Genomic DNA, 27,237 nt, shown 5'->3' with positions numbered 1-27,237 from the left:
CGACAAAATTAGCGATATACCATGGACGGATGGAGAACCTTCTGGAACGAATTCTTACCGGTTTAGCCCAGAATGTTCTCGAACACAAGCCTAAAGCTATATAAACCCTGCTGGTCCGCAGTAACGTGAAGGAAGAAAATAACGTAACAACTGGTGTCAGAAGAATAAAAAAACGCAACAATATGTTTACGAACAATCCTTCTAAGGTAGTTCATTCTTTATTTAATTATATAATATTTATATAAACGGTAACGACATACGTAATCGCAAAAAAAAAGGGAAATGCCTGGCCCTTTGCCCGATTATACATCTTTGCTTACTTTTAAAACTAATTGCTATTAACGCTATTAGAGACTCCTTTGCTAACGAAATATTTCTAACCGATCGCAATTTGAATGTTTTCTTTCGTTCTCTTTCTACCTTCTTGAAACTATTTACTTAGTACTACAGTTCTCCTCCTCCCATAAAAAAGATTATAAAGCAATAATTTTTTTTCTTTTGTATTCAGAAATCTGGCCAAACTGTAAAGCTAAAGAATAAGTGAAAACTAATTCCTTTAACTAAGCTCACTTCTAGTGAAAATTTGAGATGAAAGCTTTAAACATTTAAAAGATATCCGCGTCTAAATTTTGTTGCTCCAGTTCAATGTGATTATATTTCTGTATCCTGCTTAGTAGTCTTTGGAAGAAAAAGAATTGAAAAGTCCACAACTATGTCTCAGCATTAGACAAAATCTTCATCTCCATATTATCTCTTAATGCGAAATATTATGTAGAAACTGCGAAAAACATCTACAGACAGTTCATTTAATACTCAGGACAACTTAAGTACCAACTCAAGCTGGATAAGTACCAGCTTTAATCCATCTAATTCCTTCGTTCACACATAGAATTTTTAGAAATAAATGTTTGACTTTATAAATAAGTGATTTCGTGATAAATGCATTTCAGATAAATTTTAAAGTATAGTTAAATATAAGCGTCTCATTGTAAATATTCCGAATTTTCATGCAAAATTAATAACAATTTTAATTACCTACATTTTAGTTATCGACTGAGAGTGTTCTACGTTTGTTTCATTAATTTTTAATTTTTCATTCCTAAACAACCGAAAAGAGAAACAAAAACCGAATGTCTCTAAATTAAAATGTGTTGTTATGGGAAAATTCGGTGAAACTGAAAGAACACCAGCAAGGAAAAAACATAACAAGGACCAAAACATTATTTTTCAATTAATCATACGCTATACATTTGTGTTCGGAGTGAAATTTTTAAGACGTATTTAGCCAGGCGAACAATTACTTTTGTTTAGAACTATTTTTAAATTCGTTTTTTTTTAATTCTAGAAAGACATTTAACCCACCATCAACCACAAAAATAAAATGAAAGAAACAGCAAAAAGCAAGCGAGGGGAAAAAACAGACCAAGCAGTTTACAATGACCCAAGCATGAATAACATAACCAAGCAAAAAAATAAATACATAAAAACATAAAAAAGCTCCCTTGACACTAAATTAATTAGCAAGAAGGTAATGCTCTCATTTGCATGGCTTTAATTAGTGCGATGCAGCATAAATTAACTTCTGTGCTTATCTTGGTTGAACATTATGACGCAGTTCCTGTTATGTGTTGGAGAAAAAATACCTCTTTCGAAACGTTATAAGTATATCACCATTTTCATTTTGTCTCTCGTTTTATGCACCAAGAAAAAAAAATTCATAATTTTAATCACATTAAATTTAACAACTAATAAATTGAGCTGGCAACAATTCATGCTGTTTCACTGAATAAAAAATTACATATTTTGAAAGTAAGATACTTTTGTTTTGCAAACTGTGATTCTGAATGTTGCGTTTGTTGTCTATATGCAGCCAGAAGTTGCTCAAGAAAAATATTTTTGTGATAGATTTCAATAAGTAATTTGAGAAAATTAATATTCTTGCCCTACTGCTGAATCTTCATTTTAATACAGAAGCAGTATATCAAATAATATAGTGTTACAAAAAGAAAGAACCTTGGGTAAAACATTGGATTATAATGACAAAAAAAAAAAAAAAAAAAAAAAATTAAAGCGATTTGAAAACGAACAGCTCTACTGTTTTAAAGAATGAAGTTATTATAAGACTCATTTTGACAAAATGTGATATCTTAGAGCTGCATATATACCATATAATGAAAGTTTAGTTGTAGGTGAAAGTTGGAAGGTTACAAAGAAGATAAAGTTTATGCCGGTTTTTTCACTTTTTTATTTCCGGCGTAACATTTTTGATATGTACGTAGAAAATGCGCACTCATTATTTTATAATTGTAAGACCTACGCTGTTCCAAAGCTACAACAGATGCTGTAACAGAGGCAAGCGGGAAAAGCGAAGAATGTGCTAATACCGAACAAGAGGCTTATAACTTGTTAAAGTTTGACCCACGAGATACGCTACGGTTTTGGCGTTAATATACCTGTAATGGTAAACCACGCTGTAAAATGTCAGCAGAAAGCCAAAAGCAAAGCTGCCTAGTTGGCCTACGGAGTATGTAGGTGTGTTCTCGCATTAATATTACTGCAGCATAAAAATTTGAAATGTCCCTAAAATTCTACGTCTGGTTAAGTATCTCAGTAAAAGCACAGTTTAAGATCCCAAGATCACTTAAAAGATTATACTATTGAAGTTAAAATAAGAATAGTCAAATTACTGTGTTTCTCACTGGAGGGACATAGCATCGCTTTATTGCTATTGTTATAGCTAGAGTTTTTTTAATTGCTATAATTGGATAAAACACTTCTGCCGTCATGTAAGTGTATGAGTAGTGAGTGTTACATAAGAATCATATATTAGAGGTTAATTTTAAAATGATGCATGCCATAAAGACTTTAATAAGCATACTATACAGGGTGTATCAGAACAGCGGTGACAAACTTCCAGGAGAGATAGAGTACACTTAGAGGATGGCAAGTTACTTAGCAATACATGGTCGCAAATGCTTTCCTGGCGTGGTAGTAACGACATAAAAGTCAAGAAAGAAAGGACACGAACGGGATGAGAAAACATGTTTATTATTCGGAGTACAGCAAAAACAAAGGGAAACACATACAGAGACATCGATCGTCATCAAAAGTGCTTGAAATTACGACCCGGACCCTGATGTAGGAACTGCGCGTCATGCATCTTCCATTGTGATGCTGATCTTCCATGCGCCGGAGAAGTCAGGTCTGCATCACGGTCCAGGGTCGTAATTTCGAGCCCCTTCTTTAATGACGATCGGTGTTTGTTTTTGCTCTTATTTGTTCGTTTCTGCTGTATTAAATATAATAAAACATGTTTTGTCTCAGTGTTTGTGTCCTTGTTTGTGTGAAATTTTGTCACCGCTGTACTGATACACTCTGTATATAGCACAGAAAGAGAAAGTAACCAAATTACTTACATTGACTTAAAGGACTGTTTCACACTAAAAGGGAAATTTTCTCTAGCATATAAACACAGAGAGAGATAAAAGTTAATTTTATTTCCCAGAAATAAATTACACATTCTGCTATATTTTCTTCAAAGTCTTAGTTATTCAAAGGTTTTCAGGATTAATTCAATTTCTGGATTTCAGTTCCGTTTTCGGGATAATTACCGCCAGCGTTAATGTCATGCTTCAGATTATCAAATTGTTATTCGTAACATTCCCAATAATGATTATTTTGTCTACTGGAGTCTTACAGTCAATGCGTTTCGAACCCTCCAAGTTTTGTCCTAATGTGCTACCTAATAATTAAAAATTTTTTGCAAGTTCTAGATTCTTTTGAATGAAGAAAACAAAAGTGATTGATATGGCATTATCATGACAGACCAGCAGAAATTAAATAACGAACAAAAGACCACTTTCGTGAATATTACGAACAGCGATTCAAAAAACGTATCGAGACTAACAACAATTATGCTGGAAGTGTTTAACAATTACATTTTAAAAAGGAATAACTTAAAAAAAATTAATTATCAAAATTATTTTTAGGGAATTAAATATAATTTTAGACCTCCTCGTAAAATCACATTAAACATAAGTATATCAATGATTAACAATACAATCATTTAAATTAAATAATAAATGGCAACAGTTTAAAGAAGTGAAAAGAACATATCTTATCCTAGCAGCTGAAAAAAAATATGGCATAGTTAAAAACAATTCTATTTAAATGGAGAAAATAATGTTTTGTAAACTGTTCGCAGCAAAGTTCAATTACAGTTGATTACTAGAAAAACAACAACAAAAAATGTGAGTTCATTTATGACTAATATTTTGCTCCTGTTCATTAAAACGCAGAATGGCTGACAATTTTAATTCTGAAGATTTATAATGCCAACATCACTTTGCTTTAACAACAAATGTACACTAAACAAATGGTTACATTAGTTCGTTCACCAATTCCATTCTGAAAGAAAATGAAAAATAAATGCGCAAATTAAAAGGAAAACTATAATTCGTAAATTACTTGATGGAGCAAAGCCATTATTTAAAGTTCTTAGCAAAATTAAATAAAATTTTAATTCCAAATTGTAATGAGAAGTATTCAGGGAAAACTATAAAGTATTAAAGCGCTCCCAATAAGTTATAATTCATTTCAAATGAGCACATTTGTTACAATAAGCAACAGAAATGAACTAAGACAAAAGGCATCCTAAATGAGAAACATTACTTGCTTTCGGAAGCCACTATTTACTTCTCTAGAATAAAGCCGTCGCTCCACTGTTGGCACTATTATTAGCGACTATTTTTGTGAAAGTGAGAAAAATTGGTCATTTTAAAAGAAAGTTCAATACGGCTATCGTTAGTTACGGAATTTATTAAAAATGAGATACTTCTCTTCTGAGACTTAAATAATAGCATGGATACGTTTTTATGCGGATTAATAAATTGAGCGGGAACGGATAAGAACTGCTGGCAAAAATAACTTGCCCATTACAGAAAGAAAAAAAAATTCCACATCTTAAAATAACATTTAATTTCATCGAAAATTGGTATTTCGCTAAGCCACTAAAGTTCTAAAAAAAGGGGACGGAAATGTGTATAAAAATAATCTTTCGTACCACAGCGAGAACTAAAAAAGATTGATGTTGCAATTTAGACTTAAACCTAAAAATAAAAAAAAGAAAGGAAAATTCTCCTCAACTGAATGGCAAAAAATAATCTCTACTTAAGTATAATGCATCACCTAAAATTTCTCCTCTGTGTAGGAAAACTGAGGAAATAAAAAACATCAAAACTTCTCAGAGAAAAATAATGGCCACTGGAAGTAAAATAATAACCGTCTAGATGCGAAAGAAGAAAGAAATAAAAGAAAATGGCGAAAAAAAATCGAGAACCGAAAATCACTTACGTTGGTGTGGTAAAGACAGCATAGATCAACTGTGCTGGTTTTCCTCCATACAGTCCGTCTACAATGTGGCTAGTAGATTCTACAAACAGAGCAGAAAAAGAGAAATTAATGATGGGTTTGCGAGATATTTCATTATTTTTATTTATTTTACTCTTCCCACCCCCTCCTTAAGCATAAGAATGTAATAATACATTCCCCTCTCCCCACCAAGCCATTAGAATACGTTTTGGATCCACTGCTGAGTTTGAGGTGCTTCCCTGTTGGCAGCTTGTGGTGATTGTTGTGCACTTTTTGCACATCCATCAGAGAATATTCGGGTTCCTGAAAGCATTAATAAGCTGCAAGCACGCTCAAATGCAGTTTTCGGCGGAGAAGTTTGTGCTACCTTTTGGCGACACTAAAACTGCTTTTCTCTGAATCCTCAAGTTACAAAACATTTTAGACCTTGCTCAAAATTCTTAAGACATAAAATAAACGATAGCATAATTAGTTTAATATAATGTAGAATAATTGCTTCAAACAACTAGGTATTAAAGTAATTCTAAATTTTTATCTTAAGAGAAAACAGTTATACACTCATCTTCAACAGAAAAATTACAAATTGAAGATAGTTATTACTTTCGAGTTTTTCAAATTGCATGAGAGTTACTAGAAAATTAAGGGTAAATATTATAACATAATACATCAAATTTGTCTTTAAACATTTTCGTGCTTTAAATAAAAAAGTTATTAAAATAATATACTGGTAAAAACTACGGCACAATTTTTAATGCAATGAGTATTTGGTGATTTTTGCGGTTAGTCATGAATATCCTTGTACAATAAGTTTCAGCTCTTACTGACATTAATAAGGACACACTACCTACAAAAGAAAATTTAGCTACAATATCATACTGAGAATTAAACTTTGAAGCACAGTATATTTTTTGAATTATTCATCCATATTTGTTCAGAAAATAAAAAGATAGTAGTATATTTATTAATTTTACTATACGTCAACTATTTTTAGAATAAAACCAATTTTTAGAATAAAATGCAACTATTTTTAGAATAAAACCAATTTGCCGAAATGAAATAAAAATCTAAAATTTGAATATACATACGGTATATAAGTTTTCATAAGACTTCAATGTCAAATTAACGATCTCATATTAGCCTATACATGCATACATACATAAGACAATATTTTGGTACAATTTAATTTAAACATTAAAATAAATAATTGAAAATTTACACTCAAAAGTCGTTTGGTTTGGTTTGGTTTATTTGATTACGGCAAAGCACACGACGTCTATTTACCAAAGGGTAGGGATGCCTTCGTTGAGCACTTTCTATGGGAAACTGGCTCATATAAACTTTACACATGGGGAAAACCATGAAAACAGACCGTTCGCTGATATTCAAACCGGGTTCGCCAGTAATCAAAACTTGAAAGAACGGGTAAAAAACCAATAATTATTAATGAAGAATGATTTATTAATTTGTAATTAATTATTTATTAATTGGCAAAAAATTACTCCCTAAAGGAAGATTTTACACTCTCTTAGTCTAACAGATAAAAGCCGAAAAATGTTACTTTTTTTTAACTTAATGCATTAAATTTCCTTTAACTCTTAAAAAAAACCGAAGCCTTCGATAACCTGTATGGTTAAAATACCAAAACGCCGAAATTCCTTTCAAGAGTCTAGGCAATTCCTCTCCTCGTCGTCCATTAACGCACAAAGAGGTGTGAAAATTTCAAATGACATCCTTTCTACTTCCTAACAAAGAAGCTTCCATTTGACTTTTAGGACAAGCTCTCTGATACAATGCATTTGGGGAAGCTGCACCTGCTACTGCATACCTTAGGGAGAGGGAAGAAAACAACATCGCTTTCTCGGACTGTTGTGGTCGTTTGAATGAGAGGCTGTCTCCTGCATTTCGGCCTTGAAAGGAATAAATCTTCTTTAGTTAATAATTTAATTCCTTTACTGATTTCATTAACTTATCGTCTAAAACAGTTTAAAATCATTACTTTATATCTCTTGTTTTTTAGATTTTTTCAAAATTATGGCGACAGAAGTATCATGCTTCTTAAGAAATTATTATATATTTCATCTATTCAAGTGCAGAAATTTGACAGAAAGGTTTAAAATATTTTTCTTTCTTAAAGAACAGCGATTTTGTGTTTGATTCTTATGCAATGCAGAAAACTTTTGTGTAAATGAAAGTCCTTTTAAGAGTGGTTTTTATCTAGATTATTTCAAAGGCACTCTGAAAATTAAAAAGACGTCCTAACCATCAAATGATAAATAATTCGTAAAAATCTAATGAAAAATTATTTTGTAGTAATACTTAAAGAGGTACTCCTAACAACTCTAAAAACATAATTAAAGGTTAAAATTTACTTAATTATTAGCTAGACTTTTACAGTCACGTTTAATTGAAAAAGAAATGTATTCTTCTGAAACTGAAAGCCAGATACGAGTAATATGCTAATTTTTATAATATTATAACTATTTTGGCTGTAAAGAATACATGCTTCTCTTACACAGCCAATACAATGAAAGAAAATTTCCAACATTTTTTTGTGAGTATAAGTATCAATACTTTCGATAAGCTCTTGATCAAACACAACTAAAAGATTGCACAGCCCTTACGTATTTTCCTATATCCAAATAACCTAAACCAACCTTCAAGATGTAACTGTTCAGTCATAGACTGGTTGCGATGAATAATAAAAATTAATTAAATGAGAATTATTTTTCAATTAATTGCAACATAATTAAAAGCTGCATGCACCGAAAGTAAATCATTTTTTCATTCCACAGAAGCATAGCTGCTTTTAAGAACCAGTTTCAGCCGGCTGAAAGAAAACGTGATTCACTTTACTTTTTACCATAGAAATGGTAATTGTGCACATACTGCGGCTTTAAAATTACACTATATTGTTAATTACCCACATATAATTTGTTTGTTAGTTTGAATATACAAAGTAAAAAAAGTCTATCCTCTTAGCCCTTATTTGCTTTAAAAAGAAAATGCTTTTGTAGAAGACTTCTAAAGGAAAATGGCTCCCATTTAAGTTACATACGGGAAACCACAAACTCACCCATGCAGCCAGCCCATTCGCTGGCATAGGAACCAGAATCGAACTACCAGTGTTCAGGGTTTTAGTCACACGGCCACTAGTAGACCCTAAAGTTTTAAAGATGCGCCTGTTTTTTGTATTGATCGATGTAGAACTTATCACAATTTAAAGACATTTATCAATTCAAACCTCTGGGATAGAACATAATTAAATAGTCTGATTTTAAATCAAGTCAATTAGGTGACTCAGTTTAGTCGAATTACTTTTAAAAACGGTTAAATCGAAATCTTTCATAAGAGAACATTATGACAGAACATTATATTCACTTTGTTATTTTTGGTCTCACTAAAATACATTCAGAAATTCTTATTTGCATCGATACCATTAAGGTCTCTTTTAGGTTTAAACTAGAACCAAAATAAACATCATATCTGTTCTCCTTTAAAATGAGAAAGAAATACCAAACCGTAAATTCTGAGCACTTTAGTGAAAGAAATTGTCTTTGGAGCAACAGGACAATAAAAACAAGGCTCCATTTACGAAAAGCACTTGAAATGGATTTTCATATCTTCTTTCAATGTACAAAAGAACGCCGAGAAGGCCGATTAGAAAACTCATAGTTCATCGCCCCAGCCTAGCAATCTTTAACGTTTCAGATCTCGGTGCCGCCCCATTCTGCTCATTATTCAGCGGGCAATATCTCACTAACTGCCATATTGATTAACTGCCAGGGCTATTCCAGATATAAATGGGGCATCCCTCCGAAATGTTCATTTATTGTCACCGAAGTAAGAGAGTATGTCCCCCTTCTTTCTTCGCCCCTCCCCGAGATATTGCATTCACGTGTTGATGATACATACAAAGATCTTCAACCAATTTATAACCAAACTGCGAAATGGGTATTAGTGTGCATTATTTAAAGATTGTACGCAGCCGGCTGTAGAACTGACTGCTTCCACGATATTTATTCCTGGCTTTGGATTTAGCCGGGCTGGAGAAGAGTCGCTCGTCGTAGCGTTCGAATAGTCAGCGAAAGGAAAATGGCAGGAAAGAGTGAAAGATAGCTTGCTGTTCGATGAATAATTGCCGACGAGAGATTTATTTATGGGATCCTTGTTGCTTTAAGGCGTTCTTACATGCCCGTTTCAATGGTAGACTAATACTCATGATGCGGCTGATAAATTGAAAACTGGAGAACTCTGTTGTATATATTATTCTAATATGAAGACTATGAATGCTAGCTTTGTTCAATTTTATACGTATTTAGGTAAATAATTTAATATTTAATTTAATAGACACTCTTTCCTTGCAAATTCTCAAAAGATGCATTTGCGGTACCTCTCTTTACATGTTTTGGATGTGATCAACGTATATTTATTAACATTGCAGAACTAAAACGTTTATGCAAATCAATAGTTATGAATTTATTACTAATTCAAATAAATTAGGAGAAAACGTGAATAATTTGCTCCATGCTTTGTAACGAATGGAGTTGAATGGCTCATGAAGATTATTTCTGTGGCCGACTCAAGTAGGTATCAAGACCTACTATTGATGGTTCGTGAAGACTGGTTCTGTTTCTGAATCGAGTCGCTAAGACCGTTGTTAATTCATGAAGAGTGGTCCGAAGTTGAGTCGCTATCAAAGCCCCAATCTTTTGTTGGTTCGTGAAGACTGATTCTGTTTCTGTTCCTGAGTCGCTAAGACCATTATTGTTTCATGAAGATTGGTTCTGTTTCTGAATTGAGTCAATACCTTTGATCTAACCTTTTGTTTGTTAACGAAAACTGGGCTGTGTACCTAAAATCCTACACACAGCGCAGAAAAGCTAAACATGGAAAACCCTTAACACAAAACAGAAATTCAGACGATAGTAGTGTCATTATATCTACAGTTCGCAGATCACATTAATATTCTATTGAAAGATATATTATATTCTTGTAAAGAATTCTTAAATCCTTCTATATATTAAGAGATTAATATTCTATTTTTGTATAGAGTATTTTTACACTTTGTAGAGTCATTAGATCTTCTTTGAAGATCTAATGATAAAGATGTGAGAAAGGAGGAAAAAATACTCTATGTACTCTCCCTATTAAAGGGCGCCTGGGGATTAGGAGACCCAATCGCCAAATCCTGGTGTTGACAAATTATTGTCCACTACCTTTTAGTTCGGGCGCCACTGAAGAGTCATCAGGTAATTTTTATCTGAAGCAGGAAACGTTAAAAATTAGCAGTGCCCTCGCCGGGACTCGAACATGGATCTCTCGAATACGCGATAAATGTGCTACCGTTACACCACACAGGCATACTGGAAGGAGGGAGAAAATACTTTATAACAGTATTTTTACACTATCGTTATGAAATATATTTCAAAGTTCCTCCAGCTAAAATGTTTGAGAAACGTTAGTCTAACTAAAAAGAGTGGCTTAAGAAGTATTAAAATGCATAGAAGCATTTGATACCCCTTACATAAAAATATAGAACAGTTCACAAAACAGAGGTCGATAACCTTTCGCAAGAAAACTTTCCGTCAGTTTTCGAAATTTTTCAGAAAGGATTTTACCAATTATTCTTAAAAGAGGATTCAAAGCATAAAATAAGTTTCTAGCGCCATTTCGTGGTGATTTTTTTAATATAAAACTTAGAAGAAGAAAGTACAGTTTTAACCAATTTAAGGAAAAGCATCCTCGAATATTTCGAAGCCCAAATTATAGATCGAACATAGTTTCTTTTAATGCTTCTTCGTATCGCTCTTGGGGATTGGTAAGGAATTGGTTCTGCCTATCCAGAGGAAAGTGATCTTGTTCCAGAGATTGGCGCTAATCTGGATCATCTTCACACAGCGTGATAAAATCCGCTCCCTCTTCCACAGATCCTCTTTTCCTAAGGGTCGATCGAAAATGCCGAGAAGCTTTTTAAAACCGCTTTTTAAAATTTTTATGAATCCCATTTTTCATATTCTTTTTCCCACTTTTCGCGAGCTCTGACACCCGATCTGGCAAGAAAAATTCCATACGAAGCATTTTTTGAGCTACGCGTCTCGCCACCCGAAGGACGAGAAGAGAGCAGGGAAAAAACATCCTGCTGATGAAGCATTATTTCATCTCGTCTCTTCTAACGATGGTTTTTTGTAGATAAGGAGGGAGAACCTTATTCCCCGTTTTTATTTGTAAGCTCTCGACCGTATGTGCTGATCCCATTTCTTTCAGTAGCATTCAATATTCTACAATACAACATTTTGTCATTTTAAAGATAATCAGAATAGTCATGTACGTCATATTAGTGTACGCGTTTAATTAAAGTTACAGATCTTGAAAGATTTATAGTAACGATTAGTCTTCTTGCACTTTTTTTCAAACTAAGTACAGAAAACGCAAATGGACCATAGCAAACACATTGTAAGGTTTGTTTTAATTATCACATATTTTTCCTATGTTAAAATCTATCCTATATTCTTATTATTTCGTCTTCTTTATGAGAATATGTAAACGACAGAAGATTTGTATACAATAAGAATTAACAAGACGGAGGAATGGTATCGCCAGCAGGCCTTAATGTCACTTCTCTGTGTTGCATCCTGTATGAAAAGTAATTTCTCTAAATTGGCGAGTTTCCCTTTGCAATTTATTAGTTTGTGAAATTTACGAAGCGAAATGCTAGGATAGAAATTAACTTTGAATAGTGCATAATTTTAATATATAGTAGCAACCAAAATGAAGTATATATAAGTTTACATATCAGTGCTTAAGTTTTAACTAATAACTACTTTATAAATGATACGGCTGCATTTACAATTAGCTTTTTTAATTATTATTGAATTTTTATTACGAAAGGGGTAGCAAAAATGTAACTAAAGGTACTAGATGCTACTGTATTTGATTCGTATACTTTGCAGATAACACACCCGCTAAAAAAGTATAATTACCTTTAATTTTTGTAAAATATATGTCTGTATTTACTTTAGACCTTAGTTGCTGTAGTTTTTTGTCGTTGTACTTTGTCAATAGATATTCGAAAAACAAAATTTAACTTAAATCGAATAAAAAAAACATTTATTAGATGAATTACCTTTATCTTTCTTGTCAGTATTTTATACACAAAATGAAATATTTGTATATTGTTCTTGATAAAATTATAAGCAAATTTATGATTAAAATTGCGGCAAAGTTTTTACATCAAAAAATACATTAAAGATTGGTAGGAAGTTTTTCATAATCCTCCCTTTCCAAAGATTATGATTTTTTTTATTCGTGTTTTTAGAAAACGCAGTTCATGATTGTTTAGGTTTTTAAGAATTATTTCTAAGATGCCTATGTTCAATTAAAAATATTCCTACTTATAATTATGTGGTTTAAAATACTTCAAGAATGTTTAATTAATTTAATTAATGAAATTTTGATTTTCATTTCAATTTCTAGAAACTCTTTGATGAATTCTTTTTCCTAGAGTTACACTGAGAGGGTCTAAAGAATAATTGAGCTCTGCATTTCAGCTAAATCTCTCACCATTATAACTAGGATAGTCAATAGAGTCCAGATCTTATAGAAACAAAATTAAAGGCTATAATCGTACTTAATATGGTATTTATATGTGTTAATAATATATTATATATTTTGTAACGTTATCATATTAATGCGAATATTAGAAGTTAGTGATCTTCTATGAAAAATTAAAAAAGTACTCGCATAAAATGAATAGTTATGGCAAAGAATATGAAAGCTAAGGAAAGAAAATGTTCTAAAGGAAACTAGACCGTAGTTACGTTGCAGAAGAGATAAATTAGCAAAAGGGTAACAGAACCCTCAGAGGTTACGCATGTTTCAAGACTACTTCACCACTCAACAACTAGTGGGACAGAAAAAAGGAAGTAAATAAAAACTGAGACCAGCTTGAAAGATCTGCTTCGATGGTCAACGCAGATAAACTAAAATATCTCGCGTTACACACAACTCATCCCCTCTGTCCCTTTGTAATCTCACCCACCCCTTCCCCATTTTGCAGAGGGAGTCGTTCATCTGGAAGCACCCTTGGAAAGAGTATAGTTCATTAAGACGGAGTTGGCAGTTAATAATCAAACGGTCCCAGGTAGTGCACAATTTGAGTTATACGAGTCTAAACAAGCACTGCACAGGAAATATGTCTCCCAGAACAAAAGATGGCGGGAAAAAGTTCAGACAAAAGACGAAAGAGGAAGTCAAAGACAAAGAGCAATAGAAGAGAATTCTTAAGTATGTAAGAGAAGAAGAGGAAAGACAAATTCTTCCACGAGACTGTTTACGCCTGAGCGGGTATTTTCCATGAGGATAGATTAGGGAGTACTAGAGGCAGTCAGGCAAGAACTAGAGATGGCCTTTTTTGTATTTTTATTTACTTACTTTTTTTTTGGCTCGATTCTGCCTGCCGCCCGCCCGGTTAAGATTCGTCTTTTACTCTTTTTTAGCGGTACTTTCACTTATTTCTTTTTATTTCTAATTCGCCTTTGATGTTAAATGTGAGCTGTGAGTCATTTTTAGTGAACGAAAAAAAATCGATATAAATCGAAAGTAAAAAATGAATTTCTTTTTTTTCCCTCTATCTGAAGAAAAACACCATCGAATTGTTTTAATCTTTTCTTATGCTTTTTTTAATCGTTTTTCTTTTATCATGAAAGATTCATTTCAATGTATTCTTATTTCAGAGAAAGAAATCGAGGTCTTTTTAATGGAAATATTTTCATATATATATATATATATATATATACGTAACAGAATGTGGAAACGGGCATGTAAAAAGAACATTTATGAATTACCATAATACTTCTGTATAATGATTAATGCCAAGAATGAGAAGAAAATTGCACCATGTCTTTATTTTTTATGCAATCAGCTACGACCTATGGTTTCACTTCACTTCACTTTGTTTACTGATCTGGTTATTGCACTGAACTTGATTTTGAAAGAATATTTAAAGTTTTATATAAAGATAGATCCATTTTAAATTTCATATTAAAATTCCCAGAAGCGATTTTTCAAAATTCATCAAACGAAAAGGTTTAAAACTATTCACTGGCGACGTATGTACTAACGCTCAAAGACATTCTATCATATTACGAAAACACGTGTGATACCGAACTCTATACCTAACACTGTTTTCGCGTAAAATATACGAAAAAGGTATTAGTTAATGGATTACAATTTAATTAATGTTTTATTTACAGTAAACCATTATCAGTATTAAATATAATGATAATATACGTTGTTCAGTGCATTGTACATTTGCAGCCTACTTTATGGATTCCTCTTCCTCTGCTAGGAATAAAATTAATAGACTCTGGCATTTCACCTAGCCTTAAAGACACATTACAACAATGAAAAAATATAATGTGCCTGCACTGTATATTTATAAGGTATTCTTTCCTTCAATTCCGGATGCCTTCGTGGTGTAACTGGAAGCATACTCGACGCGTATTTGGGAAGACCGGAGTTCGAATATCGGCGAGGGCTTTGCGAATTTTTCACGTTCCTTCATCGATATAATATGATGTCCCTATATAGTATTTATATTATAAAGTTTCTAGGAATGATAAAAAAATTGTTTTTAAATAAATGCAGAAAAGAAAAAAAAACCGCTTCAATCTCTTCATTTGTGTTCGTGCCGCCACTCTGGATATCACTGTAAGATATTACGGTGTGCGTTTGACTTATATACTTCAAGTTACAGACTGTTTGTGCTTAACGCATGTATAGGAATTGTTCATTTCTTCCTATTTTCGATCAAATTCTTCTGGCTAATTTATCTGTTAACTTTATGTTCACAATGTATCTCAGCGTAGCTAAAATTAGGTAAAATTATAGGCGCTGAATCAACGGATGTAAAATCGCGACTAATTTCTTCACAACGTCACGCCTATGGCATCGTTCTTTGGCACTCAAATCAACATGCATATTTATCTACAGCTACCTAATTAGCTTACTTCACATTTGGGAGAATTAAATATCGATTATTTAGTTTAATTATATTTTGGAAGATTATTTTTTTTTAATTTTTAGCGAAATAAAACCGTTTTAAAGTTTATTTCTTCGACACTAAGTTATGCTGTGGACAATCCTTTAAATTTAGATCTTAAACGACAAAAACTGGAATAAAATAATTTACGACATTCAAGATTTTAGCTCGTTCCGAGTTGCACACTTTCTTTCTTAAATCGCAATTTGCTACCTGCTCAATAGCCCAATTTCGTTATTAAATCGTAACTTGCTACTTTTAACAAACTTATGGAAACCCTTTCCTTCACTGATTCGCTATAGCATTGCTTGAAAAAAATAATTTCATTTCTTGTACATTAATTAAAATCCTAACTTTCGGAACTTTTCATCCATAACTTCTTTTGTTAATAATTGTCCATCTAATTTCATTTCTTTGTCTTTTTGGGATTGAACGAAAGTGCATTTATAGCTATGAATTAGGATGATAATGTGGGTTGCATACGTTTGGCTTCCAGAGACATATATATGGAATTATGTTCCAAATATAGGCATGGGAGCAAATTAATATTGGATGCTTATATGAATTCATAGATATAATTAAATAATTGCGAATAAAATGAGAGTTTCATGGACATATTTAGTGATTGTCAGATCTCAGCTGAATATGTGTCGATGATGTAGATGCATGATGACGAAGTCTGAGCACAAAGATGCAGCAGCAGCAGTCAATGACCAGTTGAATATGTCCTTCTTCACATAGAATTTTTGATGCAGAAATACACAGCTAAGTCAGCGAAAGACATAAAGACAAGTAACCGTTACCTAGAAGTTTTTCTTCATCTCATATTCCTAAAGTAATCAAGAAATATGACGGCAGGCTGACACCAGATAAAGAAGCAAAGAGGGATTGCACGGATTCCAATGTAAATGTTAGTGAAGTAATAACACTGCATTATTTTGATAAGTTGGCGTTATGTACATGAATGCGTCGTTAACGTGGTATGTAAATGGATTGTTAAAGAATGCTCACTTATATGATAGAGATTAATTTTAAAATGAAGCAATTCAGAAAGCTTTGTTACATGCTTGTTACTATTTTTGAACAGAAAGAGGAATGAACAAATTAAATAGGAGACTTAAAGAAGTATTACAATCAATGTTGGGATTTCATTTTTATACATACTCTTATCTTGTGTGTGTGTATATATATATATATACACACACAAGATAAAAAGTATGTATATATATATATATAACATATATATATATACAAAGATAAAAAGTATGTATATTCATATATATAACATATATATATATTTGTAGCATTTAAATTAAAAATTAAAAAAATATTAAGTCTTCATATTATTAAATAATTTATATAAAGAAATCTGCAGGATATTTGTATCGCGCTCACCAGTTTAAGACATCGTGGTTTCGGAGAGTGGTTTTTATACTTACACATTTTATAAAATTTAACACTGATATACAAATATGTTTCTGAAGAAAGAAAGCAATGTTGGAATCACATTGTTACAATTTAAGTCATTTTGTCAAAGCAGGAAACATGAAATATAAGCAATGTCCTCCCAGGGATTCGAATTCACTTATCCCGACTGTTGATCGGACGTGCTTGCAATTACACCACGAAAGCACGCGGTAAAGAGGAAGAATATAATTTTCATACGATATTTGTAATAAGGAAATGATTTAGGATTACACTTTTCTGCTTGGAAAAAAAACTTGTTTTCCTCACATATGTGAACTATTTTTACACATAAAATATTTAGACTTGCATTATTTACAATAAATAACAGAGGCATACGAGCGTCCGGAGTACATTCGTAGAGCTTGAACACAAAAGTACTCCAAAAATATTGGCAAATTTCGCAACGCTGATTAAAGCTATAACATGGAATTAGAGAATTACATGGTGTGTGTAAATTCACCTGGCACTGACTATCTGTAATGTCTGATACTGAGAATGGCGGGATAAATATTGTTGTTAAATGAGATAAACATTGTTAACTCAAATCTTCATCGGCAGACATGATGGGGTTCGGTCATCGCATTCTTCAAGAAATAATCTTTGAGCTTCTTTAAGACTCCTGGTCCAGAGTTACTCAGGGGGATTAAGATGGAGAACGAGAGAGAGAGAGATAGCTTCGTATGGCGGTTACCCACGAACACCGAACCTTGGAACAAATAGCTACCAGTCTTAAACGTAATCCCCCTTTAAGGAAAATGGATGAACTGCAAGTCTCTACGATGGAAGAAGTTGGATATTTACTTAGCCCATTAAACCGATAAAATAGTTGGGTGATTAAAAGAATGATTTTGCAGAATCGTGCACATTCGCGGAACTGGAAAAGAGTTACCGAGCGGAAGGATAGATGGAACCGGATATTTGGAACTACCCCGAAGCATAACGTAAAACAAATTTATGTGGCGTAAAACTTTCTAATTATTCAGAAAATGATGTTGTACATTTATCTGCTTCGGTTCAATCGAAATGTATTTTATAGCTATCGAAATGGTTGAGCTTAATGTTGACTAGATACATTTCACAGTGTAAGCAGAAAAGGATGCATCTTGTCAGATCATGGTCAAATCGCGCCAGTCTCCTAATTAAATATAAATTATTCACAGCTGATTATCAACTCCGGATAACTTAAACGAAACTCTCTTCACTTAGAAAATCTTAGGTGACTTCAAATCTTAGGTGAGCTTAGATCATTACAAGGTTTTTTTAAAATCTGCACACTATTAAGGCTCATTTTCCTCGAGTACGCAAGAAATTTCTCAGGATTAAGTCAGAAATACGTCTACAAGTTTCATCACATCGCATGACAAAAGTCTAAAGGCTACTGGAAGTCAGATTGCTAGTTTAGATTAGTTTATTTGAATATGACAACAAGAATTGTCTATCTAAGGAAGGGCATGCTTTCGGGGAGAACTTTCTTAAGGAAACTATCTCGTATTCACGGTACACGCGAATGTGGGTAAAACACGAGAACTAACCATGCATGTCAGCCCGCTCACCTGCGGTCGGGTCGAACTACTTACAGAATCCCACGTGAGGTTTCATAATTCATAAGCTTCAGATTTACATTTTAAATAAGCCCCAGATCACGCAATTGTTCAAGTTGGCGCTGAACCAAACGTTCTTTGGTGCTCAGCCATTTAAAAAAAAAGGACAAATATATTCTTTAGTAGCATATACTAGAAATTAAACTCCTAACATACCTTAAGCGATTTATCGCTATGTCTGGACAGCAGAGTCTTAGGAAGGTTTTAAAACAAACCTTTTTATTAAATCAGAACTGAATCATAAATGCACGCTTAGCGCTTGACAAATCAACCAACTACGTGTAGCGATACTTGTAAGTAACATTTAAATTCAATCATCACATTATCAAATAATCTGTCAAAGCGTGTTTCACCGATCATTCGCATGTTACCGCTTTGAAATACATCACTGAGATACAGATGTATTATTAAATGTTTCCCAGCAAGATATACTTAAAGTGTTTTCCTTTTCTATATATTACCAAAATTAATGTCCAATTCAGTCACATCTTTTGTCATACAGTCATACAGTTCTTCCAAATTTCATTACGTATTGTTACGATTTTTCTTTTCTGACACCAGTTGTTACGTTATTTTCTTCCTTCACGTTCGTACGGGGTTTGTGTGGATTTGGAGTGAATAACGACGACCCTCGATGAAGTATCGAAATACACTTTATTGGCCGGTATTAATTAGGACAACTCCAAAATCTCGTTCACAGTCGTCGAACTGTTATAAACACGCTGACACAATCAGCTACAAAGCTTTCAGGTTATCAAGCTATTACGGTGGAGACAGCTTCACTGCAAAGCACCAGTGTACAGCTCCCGACTCTGCATGGTCGTTCTCGGAATTCCACGTATTTTCGAGATTCTTCACGCTACAACTCGCGATGCACTCGAAGACACGCACAGCACAGCTCCTGACTCTTCGGTCCTGTCGTTCCCGGAGCTTAACACACTCTCTCGATAAGAATTCGTTCCAGAAGGTTCTCCATTCGTCAATGGTAAAACCAATTTTGTGGCTAAATGTCGCCAAATGGACGATTTCTCGCCAAATGTGGCAACCTTGCATTCTTTGCCATTTTATGGCAACCCTAAAACTGCTTTGCGGGGAAGCCATCTTACCGCGCCTGCACAATTCGTAACAGTATCATGAGTATTGTCAAACAGTTTTCGGAACAAGTCTAATATATTTGAAAGTAATAATTTTTGTGAAAGAAGACTGTAAATTAGTGTATGTACCGTTTCTAATCAATAATTGAATGAAAATGTTTTGGATAGATAGAACGGAGCCTCTGTAGAATGCTTCACTGGATGACTAGCATCACGGGACAATACCTGTATCATCATATGGGCAAAGTCCTGATGCCCTGTGTGCTTATTTCTGTCCTGTTTCACGATAAGCCCTCCTATTTATTTAAACGTAGTTGTTTACTGGACCAGCTATTTTCACTAAATAGGAAGACTGGCTATGGAAAATGCTATCAGTAGTTTGTGATAAATCATTTTTAAAAATAGATTTATATGTTCATTTGAAAGTTTCGCATCTAAAGTTTTAACTCGCTACGCGCACACATAAAAGTTACTAAAAATTTAATACCATGATTGGCCGCTTGTAATTTAAGATAAATTAAGATATGTTATCACATCAACAACATAAATCATTTTAAAGATGCGTTTTATACACTAAACTGCAGCGAAAAATCCATAAAAATGTTGCGAGAAAATCATTTTCCTTGAAACTCCAAATACATGATATATTTTCATGGTATGGTAAAAAAACTTCTGGAACTTTTTCTTTGAATATAAAATATACTGAAAAAGATTTTAAATCTTTCTACCAAGCCAAATTCTGCTTTCTTGAAGTTCTTAAGCTCCTTTTTTTCCTTTAATATTCATTTCTGGAAGCTGCTGATGCTTTGCAATGGCAAATCTCTTTTCTTGGAATTTCGAATTTATGATAGATTTCAGAAATATTTTCAAGAAATTTCAGGAATTATTTTGTAACATGAAACACACTACATTTTAAAACTTTAATATTTTTCCCCAAACTAAACCTTAAGTAAGATAATATTATTTAACTTTAGTCTTATATATTTTCATTAAACTTTTATCGATTTCGGGGACAACCAGAAACATGTCTCTTTTTTTTTCAGGAGCCAGAAAATTCGCTTTTATTACATCCAAAGCAAAAGTGTATTTTAACTTACTTCTAAGCGAAGTAATATCAGTTTAAATTAATTTTCTTCATCACACATTCTGATTTTTCAGTTTTGATTTATAAATTGTTTTTGAGGGAAGTTAAATATCTCGGTAAGAGAGGACGTATTGATACAGACATCGGCAAATAATCTCGCCTCTTCCCTGGATTTCACTCTGATAAAATAAAAAACTAGAAAAGTTAAATAACAGCTGAAAATTTTTAAATGTAATATTTCACACTAGGAGCGATTTGTTACAGCAGAACAAAAATTCTTAATACTTTCACTATTAACGCCATCTTTTGGGGCATATGTGCATAATGATTTTTACACCACTACTAAATTAAATTTACCAGGGCACAGATTTCTTGTGAAGTTCTGTCATATACTGGCCAGATATAAATTAAGCTCCGTACAGAAAGAAATACAAAATATTAGAAAGAAGTAGAGTTAAATGTAAAATGAGTTTGAACAACAAAAGCTATGGAGAAGGTCAGGCTGGAATAACATTACAAAATCTAGCCTGAAATTCATAGTTGTATACGCTCTTTACAAGTACCCATGTATACGCTCTTTACAAGAGCAGTAACAAAACAATAATAAATAAATAAATAAAAACCATATTTTCTACGTCACATCTTCTCGTAGATATTTTCAGAGAAACCAAAGTTAAAAGACCATAAAAAACGCAGTGGTTATCTGTGAGAAATGCATTTATGTTTCCTTTTCTGACAAGAGATTTTTAATATGATATCTGAATTTTCTGTTAGTTTGATCACTGCATGGCAGTCGATACTAATAATACATTACAAGTTTCTCAAGAATTAGAATCTGAAGGTTTTTAAAGACATAACCTATGACCACTTATACATAGATGTTTTCAAAAGCTGTACTTTTAGAAATTTCTTACAAAGCATTTTTCTTATTAAAAACGTTTTTTGAATTATATATTTAAACTAAATTGTTTGAATTAGGAAAATGCAGTTACACTTACGTATTTCGTTAAAATAGAAGGGAAATTCTCCCGGTAGAGAGCAGTTGAGACGCGCTTTCAAGAAAGAAGTCCATCGGTTCCGAAATTTGTGAGGTCCACCTTTATCTTTAGTACAAACTCGAGCTACCCTGGAGTATACGGTCTGCAAGAGAAAATAATGACACTGTATTACATAACAACGAGGAATTTGTATTAAAAACGCAAGAAATTACTTAGGGAGAAGAAGAATGTTTTTTATATATTTTCATACTCGGTCTTATGTAAAGCTATTGCTTCTATTAAAGTGTAACCCAAAGTACATTATTCCTAAATCAGTAATTAGTTAGCTACATAGTTAAATTTCTGCAAAGAGTGTACATATTTAAAAAAATACTTATTGAAGTTGTAGAAACATTGTAGGTATTCGTTCTGGAAGCAAGAGAAGATGAAAAATTAACAAAGACTTCGCCGGTAATTGAGTCGCGGACCTCTGGAATACCGACCCAGTGTGCAGACCACCACACCACGAAGGCATGCCAAATAGATGGTAGAAATACCTTATATACTCCCCTTTTAAAGGACGACTGGAGTTTTTAGGAGAACCAATCGCCAAACTGTGGGTGGGAAGAATTTATCATCCACCACCCTTTTAGTTCGGGCGCCACTGTATAGACATTACGTATTTTTTTTGGAAGCAAGAGAAGATGAAAAATTAACAGAGCCTTTGCCAGGAAACGAACCGCGGACCTCTGGAATACCGACCCAGTGCGCAGACCACCACACCACGAAGGCACGCCAAAAAGATGGGAGAAATACCTTATAAAGTAATACTTACCGCAATGAATTTATAAAACAATAGACAAATGTCAAAGTAAATTATTAATTGGGTAATAAAACACTAGATTAACGCATATTTTATATAAAACGGTTAATATAACAAATTATATTAAACTAGCTCAATATAGTTTATATAAACCAGATGAAAATTTTGCACACTTGTATGTTTGAATAACTTAAAATATAGTCACACTTTTTACAGTATGGCTTTATTTATATGCTTTTTCTATTTATTTTATGTATACAACTTTTCATTACTTGTTTTGCAATATCATAATTTATTTCATGTAGGTAAAATCATTTTGATGGAGGGAAAATTTAGCAAAACATTGGGAAAATTCTTCTTGTCTTACCCTGTATAAAGAGGCTCAGAAAGCGCTGGCAACAAGCAAGCATTTTTCATCTTAAATTCAATGAAAGATTAAATTAGAATTTTTAGGTGGCTGATTTTGATTAATTTCGCCACGTGGTTTGAGCGCCTTTATCATCAGTGTTTTTGTAGTGCATATCTGCCACTGAAATTAAGTAAATTGTTTCAATTAAAGGATAAATTTCTAGCACAGTATTTTGTAGCATTGCAGCGATCTTCTATTTCTTCTCTCTTATCATATTGGATATTATTATTAAGATCAGTAGACAAACAAAGTTAAGCGCTTCTCAACGCTAAGGTCGAGGTGGGAGAAAGAAACCAAAATGGAAAACTTTCTTTTGAGAAGAATAGGAGTCAATGATGTCCCACAAGAGCAAACCTTCTAGTATAGTAGCCTTACTTACTACCTTAATAAGTTAATAATAATAATCACCTTAATGTGACCTTAATAACGTTTTTCTTGCCATCAAGTTGCTTCTGTTAACGATTAATGAAGCATACTTAAACGCAGCAATATTAATGCGTACTACGCGTGCTATTAATTGTCTACACATTTCCATTTTTTTTTGTCAATCAAATGATGTAATATTTTCTATCAGTTACACTTTTAATGCACAGCAATTATTCAGTGTATAATGATCGGGCCTAACTCGTAGGGTCTAAGATGGCTTTGTATTTACGTAAAGATATTCATATGTGGTACAAGCGTAGTATGAAATTAACCAAATTTTGATTAAATAAAAACCACCTTCTTATCGACTCTTTTAAATCTTTTAGCCAAGTAATAAATTAACCCCAAAGAGAATAACTTAAAATATAATCACAATGGAATGATATTTTTATATCTCAAGCATAACATTCTCGTCCATGATTTATATGTGACTTTAGAGTTAAAACGTCAGTTTAACAACCAAGATATTAGTCAATTTTCTGAAATCGTGGTAGTCGTCAGAAACTGCTTGCACCTTCTAGTACTTTCGTGTTGAATATTCATGTGGCTGATTGGTGGGCGAGTCCAAAAATCATTTATCACAAGCATTATTGCTATCACTCAGAATACAGCCATCCTATTACTTGGGATAGAAATTATGCTGGTAGAAGGTTGAAATGAATACTAGTGCTAGAGACAGATTACTTTGAGGATATATTATTAAGCAATCTCGATGATGAATTAAGGCTTCGGTGTACTACTGCATTGTTGTTTCTCATCTGTTGCATTACTGCTTGATTATAATTTCTTAGAAATACAGCTAAGTAGGCATAACATATATTGTTCGTACGTATATTCAGAAACTGTACAATTTAGAAATAAAATATATAAACTAGATTATATTAAGAAATTCTTTAAGGTTAGCATTAGTTTTACCAACTGATGCACGCAGAATTACAACGAGAATAAGGTATTACATTTGAATGTAGAACTAGTATCAAGTGTAGATACAATACACGTATTACTTTTTAGACACATAAATTGTCTGAAAATACATTTGATATTGCTGCGTGCGTACGGTTTCGTGATAGATTGAAAGCACACGGGTCCAATGATTAGGTTGATAAAATTTATTTTATCAAAAGAAACACTTCAGAATTCTGGAATTTTATGCAAAAATAGTCGTACAATTCTTCACAGTACAATCAGTAGTTACACTTCAAATTACTAAGAACGTTAAACACAACACAATGCAAAGCGTATCTAGAGAGTAAAGTTAACCCGGATATACCTCAGTACTCCGAACTCATGCTGAACTAACAACTGAGAGCAGATGCTCTCTCCGGCCTTATAGTCTTCACGCGGCCGCCGGCAAATGTCTAGTACTTCTCGAAATTATTGGAAGGTTACAGATGCATATGAAAATAATTACAGTTGTTCAACTACAGTACCTATTACGATGATACAGAGACCGGACTGAAATGCTAGGAGGTTTAAGAATAAGGAAAATAATATAAAATTTCCCCCCCAAAAAATGAATATATAGAGTTTCTAGCTAAAGTGAAATATTTATGAATGCTATCGACATGTTGGTAGTCATAAATATAGATATCTGACATGCGGCTTTTACGATTATTTGCTGCTTATTCTTTCACACAAAAAAATTTTTCCTCTTCTGATATATTTAGCTGTCTACTGTATTTTATGTGACAAATATTTCCCCTCCTTCATTAATATACAAGCAACACTAAGTACGAATACGAAGTTTTCCATAAAACAACGTAACACATCAATTACAAACATAATTAAAATAAAATGTGCATCCTATTATTGACATCAACTGCATACTTTTGAAACAGTTTACTGAACCAAAAACATGGCTAAGCAAAAAATCTTTTATTTCGTTCTAAATATCAGTACAATATTCTAAATATATAACGTAATATTCTAAATAGAGTTTAGTTTAGTTTAGTGACGGAGAACGTGGGCACCATCCCTTGAGTAATATTCTAAACATAATTATAAATAATTTAGGTTAAAATAACATGCCGAGTAATAATTATTGGAGAAGTCAAACAACAAGACTCGGCGCTATATTTGTAAATTTTGCAGGACTAGTTTTTTTTTCACTTTGGCAGCTGAGGAAGATGGCTCTATATTTGAATTTATCGCAACTAGTACTGCAAAATTTACAAATATAACACTGATTCTTGTTGTTCAACTTCTCCAATAATAATTCTAAATGTTAACGTAAATTTTAATTTAACTCTTTTATTTCATTCTAAACTGCAGTATATATATTTTAAAAAGTAAGGAAAACTCTTCTTGAAAATATTTTGATACTTTTTCTAAAATTCAACTTGTTAAATTAGATCATTTCAGATTTTAGATTTTCATTTACAAATCAGATTTGAAAATTTTTGCTGATTTTTCATTAACTGAAAAATCATTCACATCATGGAAAACGTTGTAGAATCATTAAGTTTATCGATGGAGGAGGCGTGAAAAATATGCAGTGTCCTTACTGAGATTCGAAATCTGGACCTCACGATTACGTGCGGACGTGCTTCTAATTATACCAAGAAGGCACGTGGAAAGGAGAGAGAAAATACCTTATACACTTCCCTTTTAAAAAGCGACTGGAATGAAGGGACCCAGTCGCCAAATCCTGGTAATGACGAATTATCATCCACCACCTTTTAGTTCGGCCACCACTTGTACAGCCAATACGTTTATCGATGAAGTAGCCGTGAAAGATGTGCATTATCCTCGCCGGGATTGGAATTCTGGACCTCCCGATCAGCTTCGGACGTGCTTACACTTACACTACGAAGACACGCAGAAAGGAGGGAGAAAATAACTCAGTAGACTCAGCTAGTGAATTCAAAACTATCTTCCCGTTTAATTTATTTATTTCTTTTCATGCACTATAAAAATTTACTTTGCACAGCTAATAGTAATACAAGAATAATTTCAGTTCGTCATACAATTCATTCAGCCACGCAAGAATAATTTACAGGGAACTGATTCTTTCTAACAACATTTCCCTACCTATTTATCATTACAGAGCCTTTGAAATTATATTCATGCCCCAGGGATATACATAAACAATATATATAGTTAACCAAACATATAATTAGCTCATGCATACATCATTTAACATAAAATCTCTACAATTTTCTTGGAGTACAAGGGTTGAGGGAAACCCTAATTGAGAAATACTACTCCAGAAGACATCTTAAGTCATGTTTTAAACTGTCTTTTAATTTTCAATTAGTATCAGTGATAGATAATACCCGATTGATACTCTGCAATCTATGGCGTGCAGATCACTAATTCCTTTGCATATTATTACTAAGTGCTTTTGTATATTATTACTAATAATTTGGTTAAGGAAACTGAATGATTAGTTGTCTTATGCAAGTATTCATTACTTTCCTTATGTAGCATCTATTAATTAGTTTTATTCACCAAGCAGCAGTGTGAGGCTCTATATGGATGACACTTTTATCACAGTGTTTTCCTTCAAAGTGACTGGCAAAAAATTGTTGAAATTTGCTTAACGCGGATCATGGTAGAATAGTTTTTAAAGCAGTCCGGAATTTATTAGAATATATTTTGTTAAGAAAGGTTGGAGCAAAATACATCAATTGCCTTGGGTCGTCTAAATATAGTATCATTTTATATCGCCATGATAATGATTTCAATCTAATGTTACATAAAAAATGCTGCAAAGTAAATACGTAAGTTAAAATACTGGTGCAACAGGAAATTAACTAAAAGGAACGTTTTCCCCATTGCGATATTTTCAGCATATATTCATGAAATGATAATCATTTTAAAGGTAATGCAAATTTACATGCACCGTCATGCTACAGAGTGTATCAGCGTACATGGAGGACTGTGTAAAAAGTGAAAGATGGTATCGTGCTTGAAGAAATTATAAGAGTAAAGCATATACGCTTGAT

The 27,237-nt window shown here is 32.9% G+C and overlaps 1 protein-coding gene across 9 annotated transcripts in view; it reads right to left on the bottom strand.

Annotated features, from left to right (window-relative positions):
• Positions 1-27,237, bottom strand: part of LOC118188395 (semaphorin-1A-like) — a 905,788-nt gene that overhangs the window by 82,971 nt on the left and 795,580 nt on the right. For all 9 annotated transcript variants that reach the window (XM_035358817.2, XM_085818328.1, XM_085818327.1 and 6 more), the window contains 2 exons: positions 21,654-21,795; positions 5,353-5,431 (listed from right to left, as the gene is read on the bottom strand). In XM_035358817.2, coding sequence (XP_035214708.1) covers positions 5,353-5,431; positions 21,654-21,795 — 221 coding nt within the window. The remainder of the gene's footprint in view (positions 1-5,352; positions 5,432-21,653; positions 21,796-27,237) is intronic.

Source organism: Stegodyphus dumicola, chromosome 6 (genome assembly GCF_044657685.1).
Source record: "Stegodyphus dumicola isolate Sdum_Otavi_A_Nest chromosome 6, ASM4465768v1".
Lineage (NCBI taxonomy): Eukaryota > Metazoa > Arthropoda > Arachnida > Araneae > Eresidae > Stegodyphus > Stegodyphus dumicola.
The sequence above is the reverse complement of the archived record's forward strand: the minus strand, read 5'-3'. Positions and strand labels throughout refer to the sequence as shown.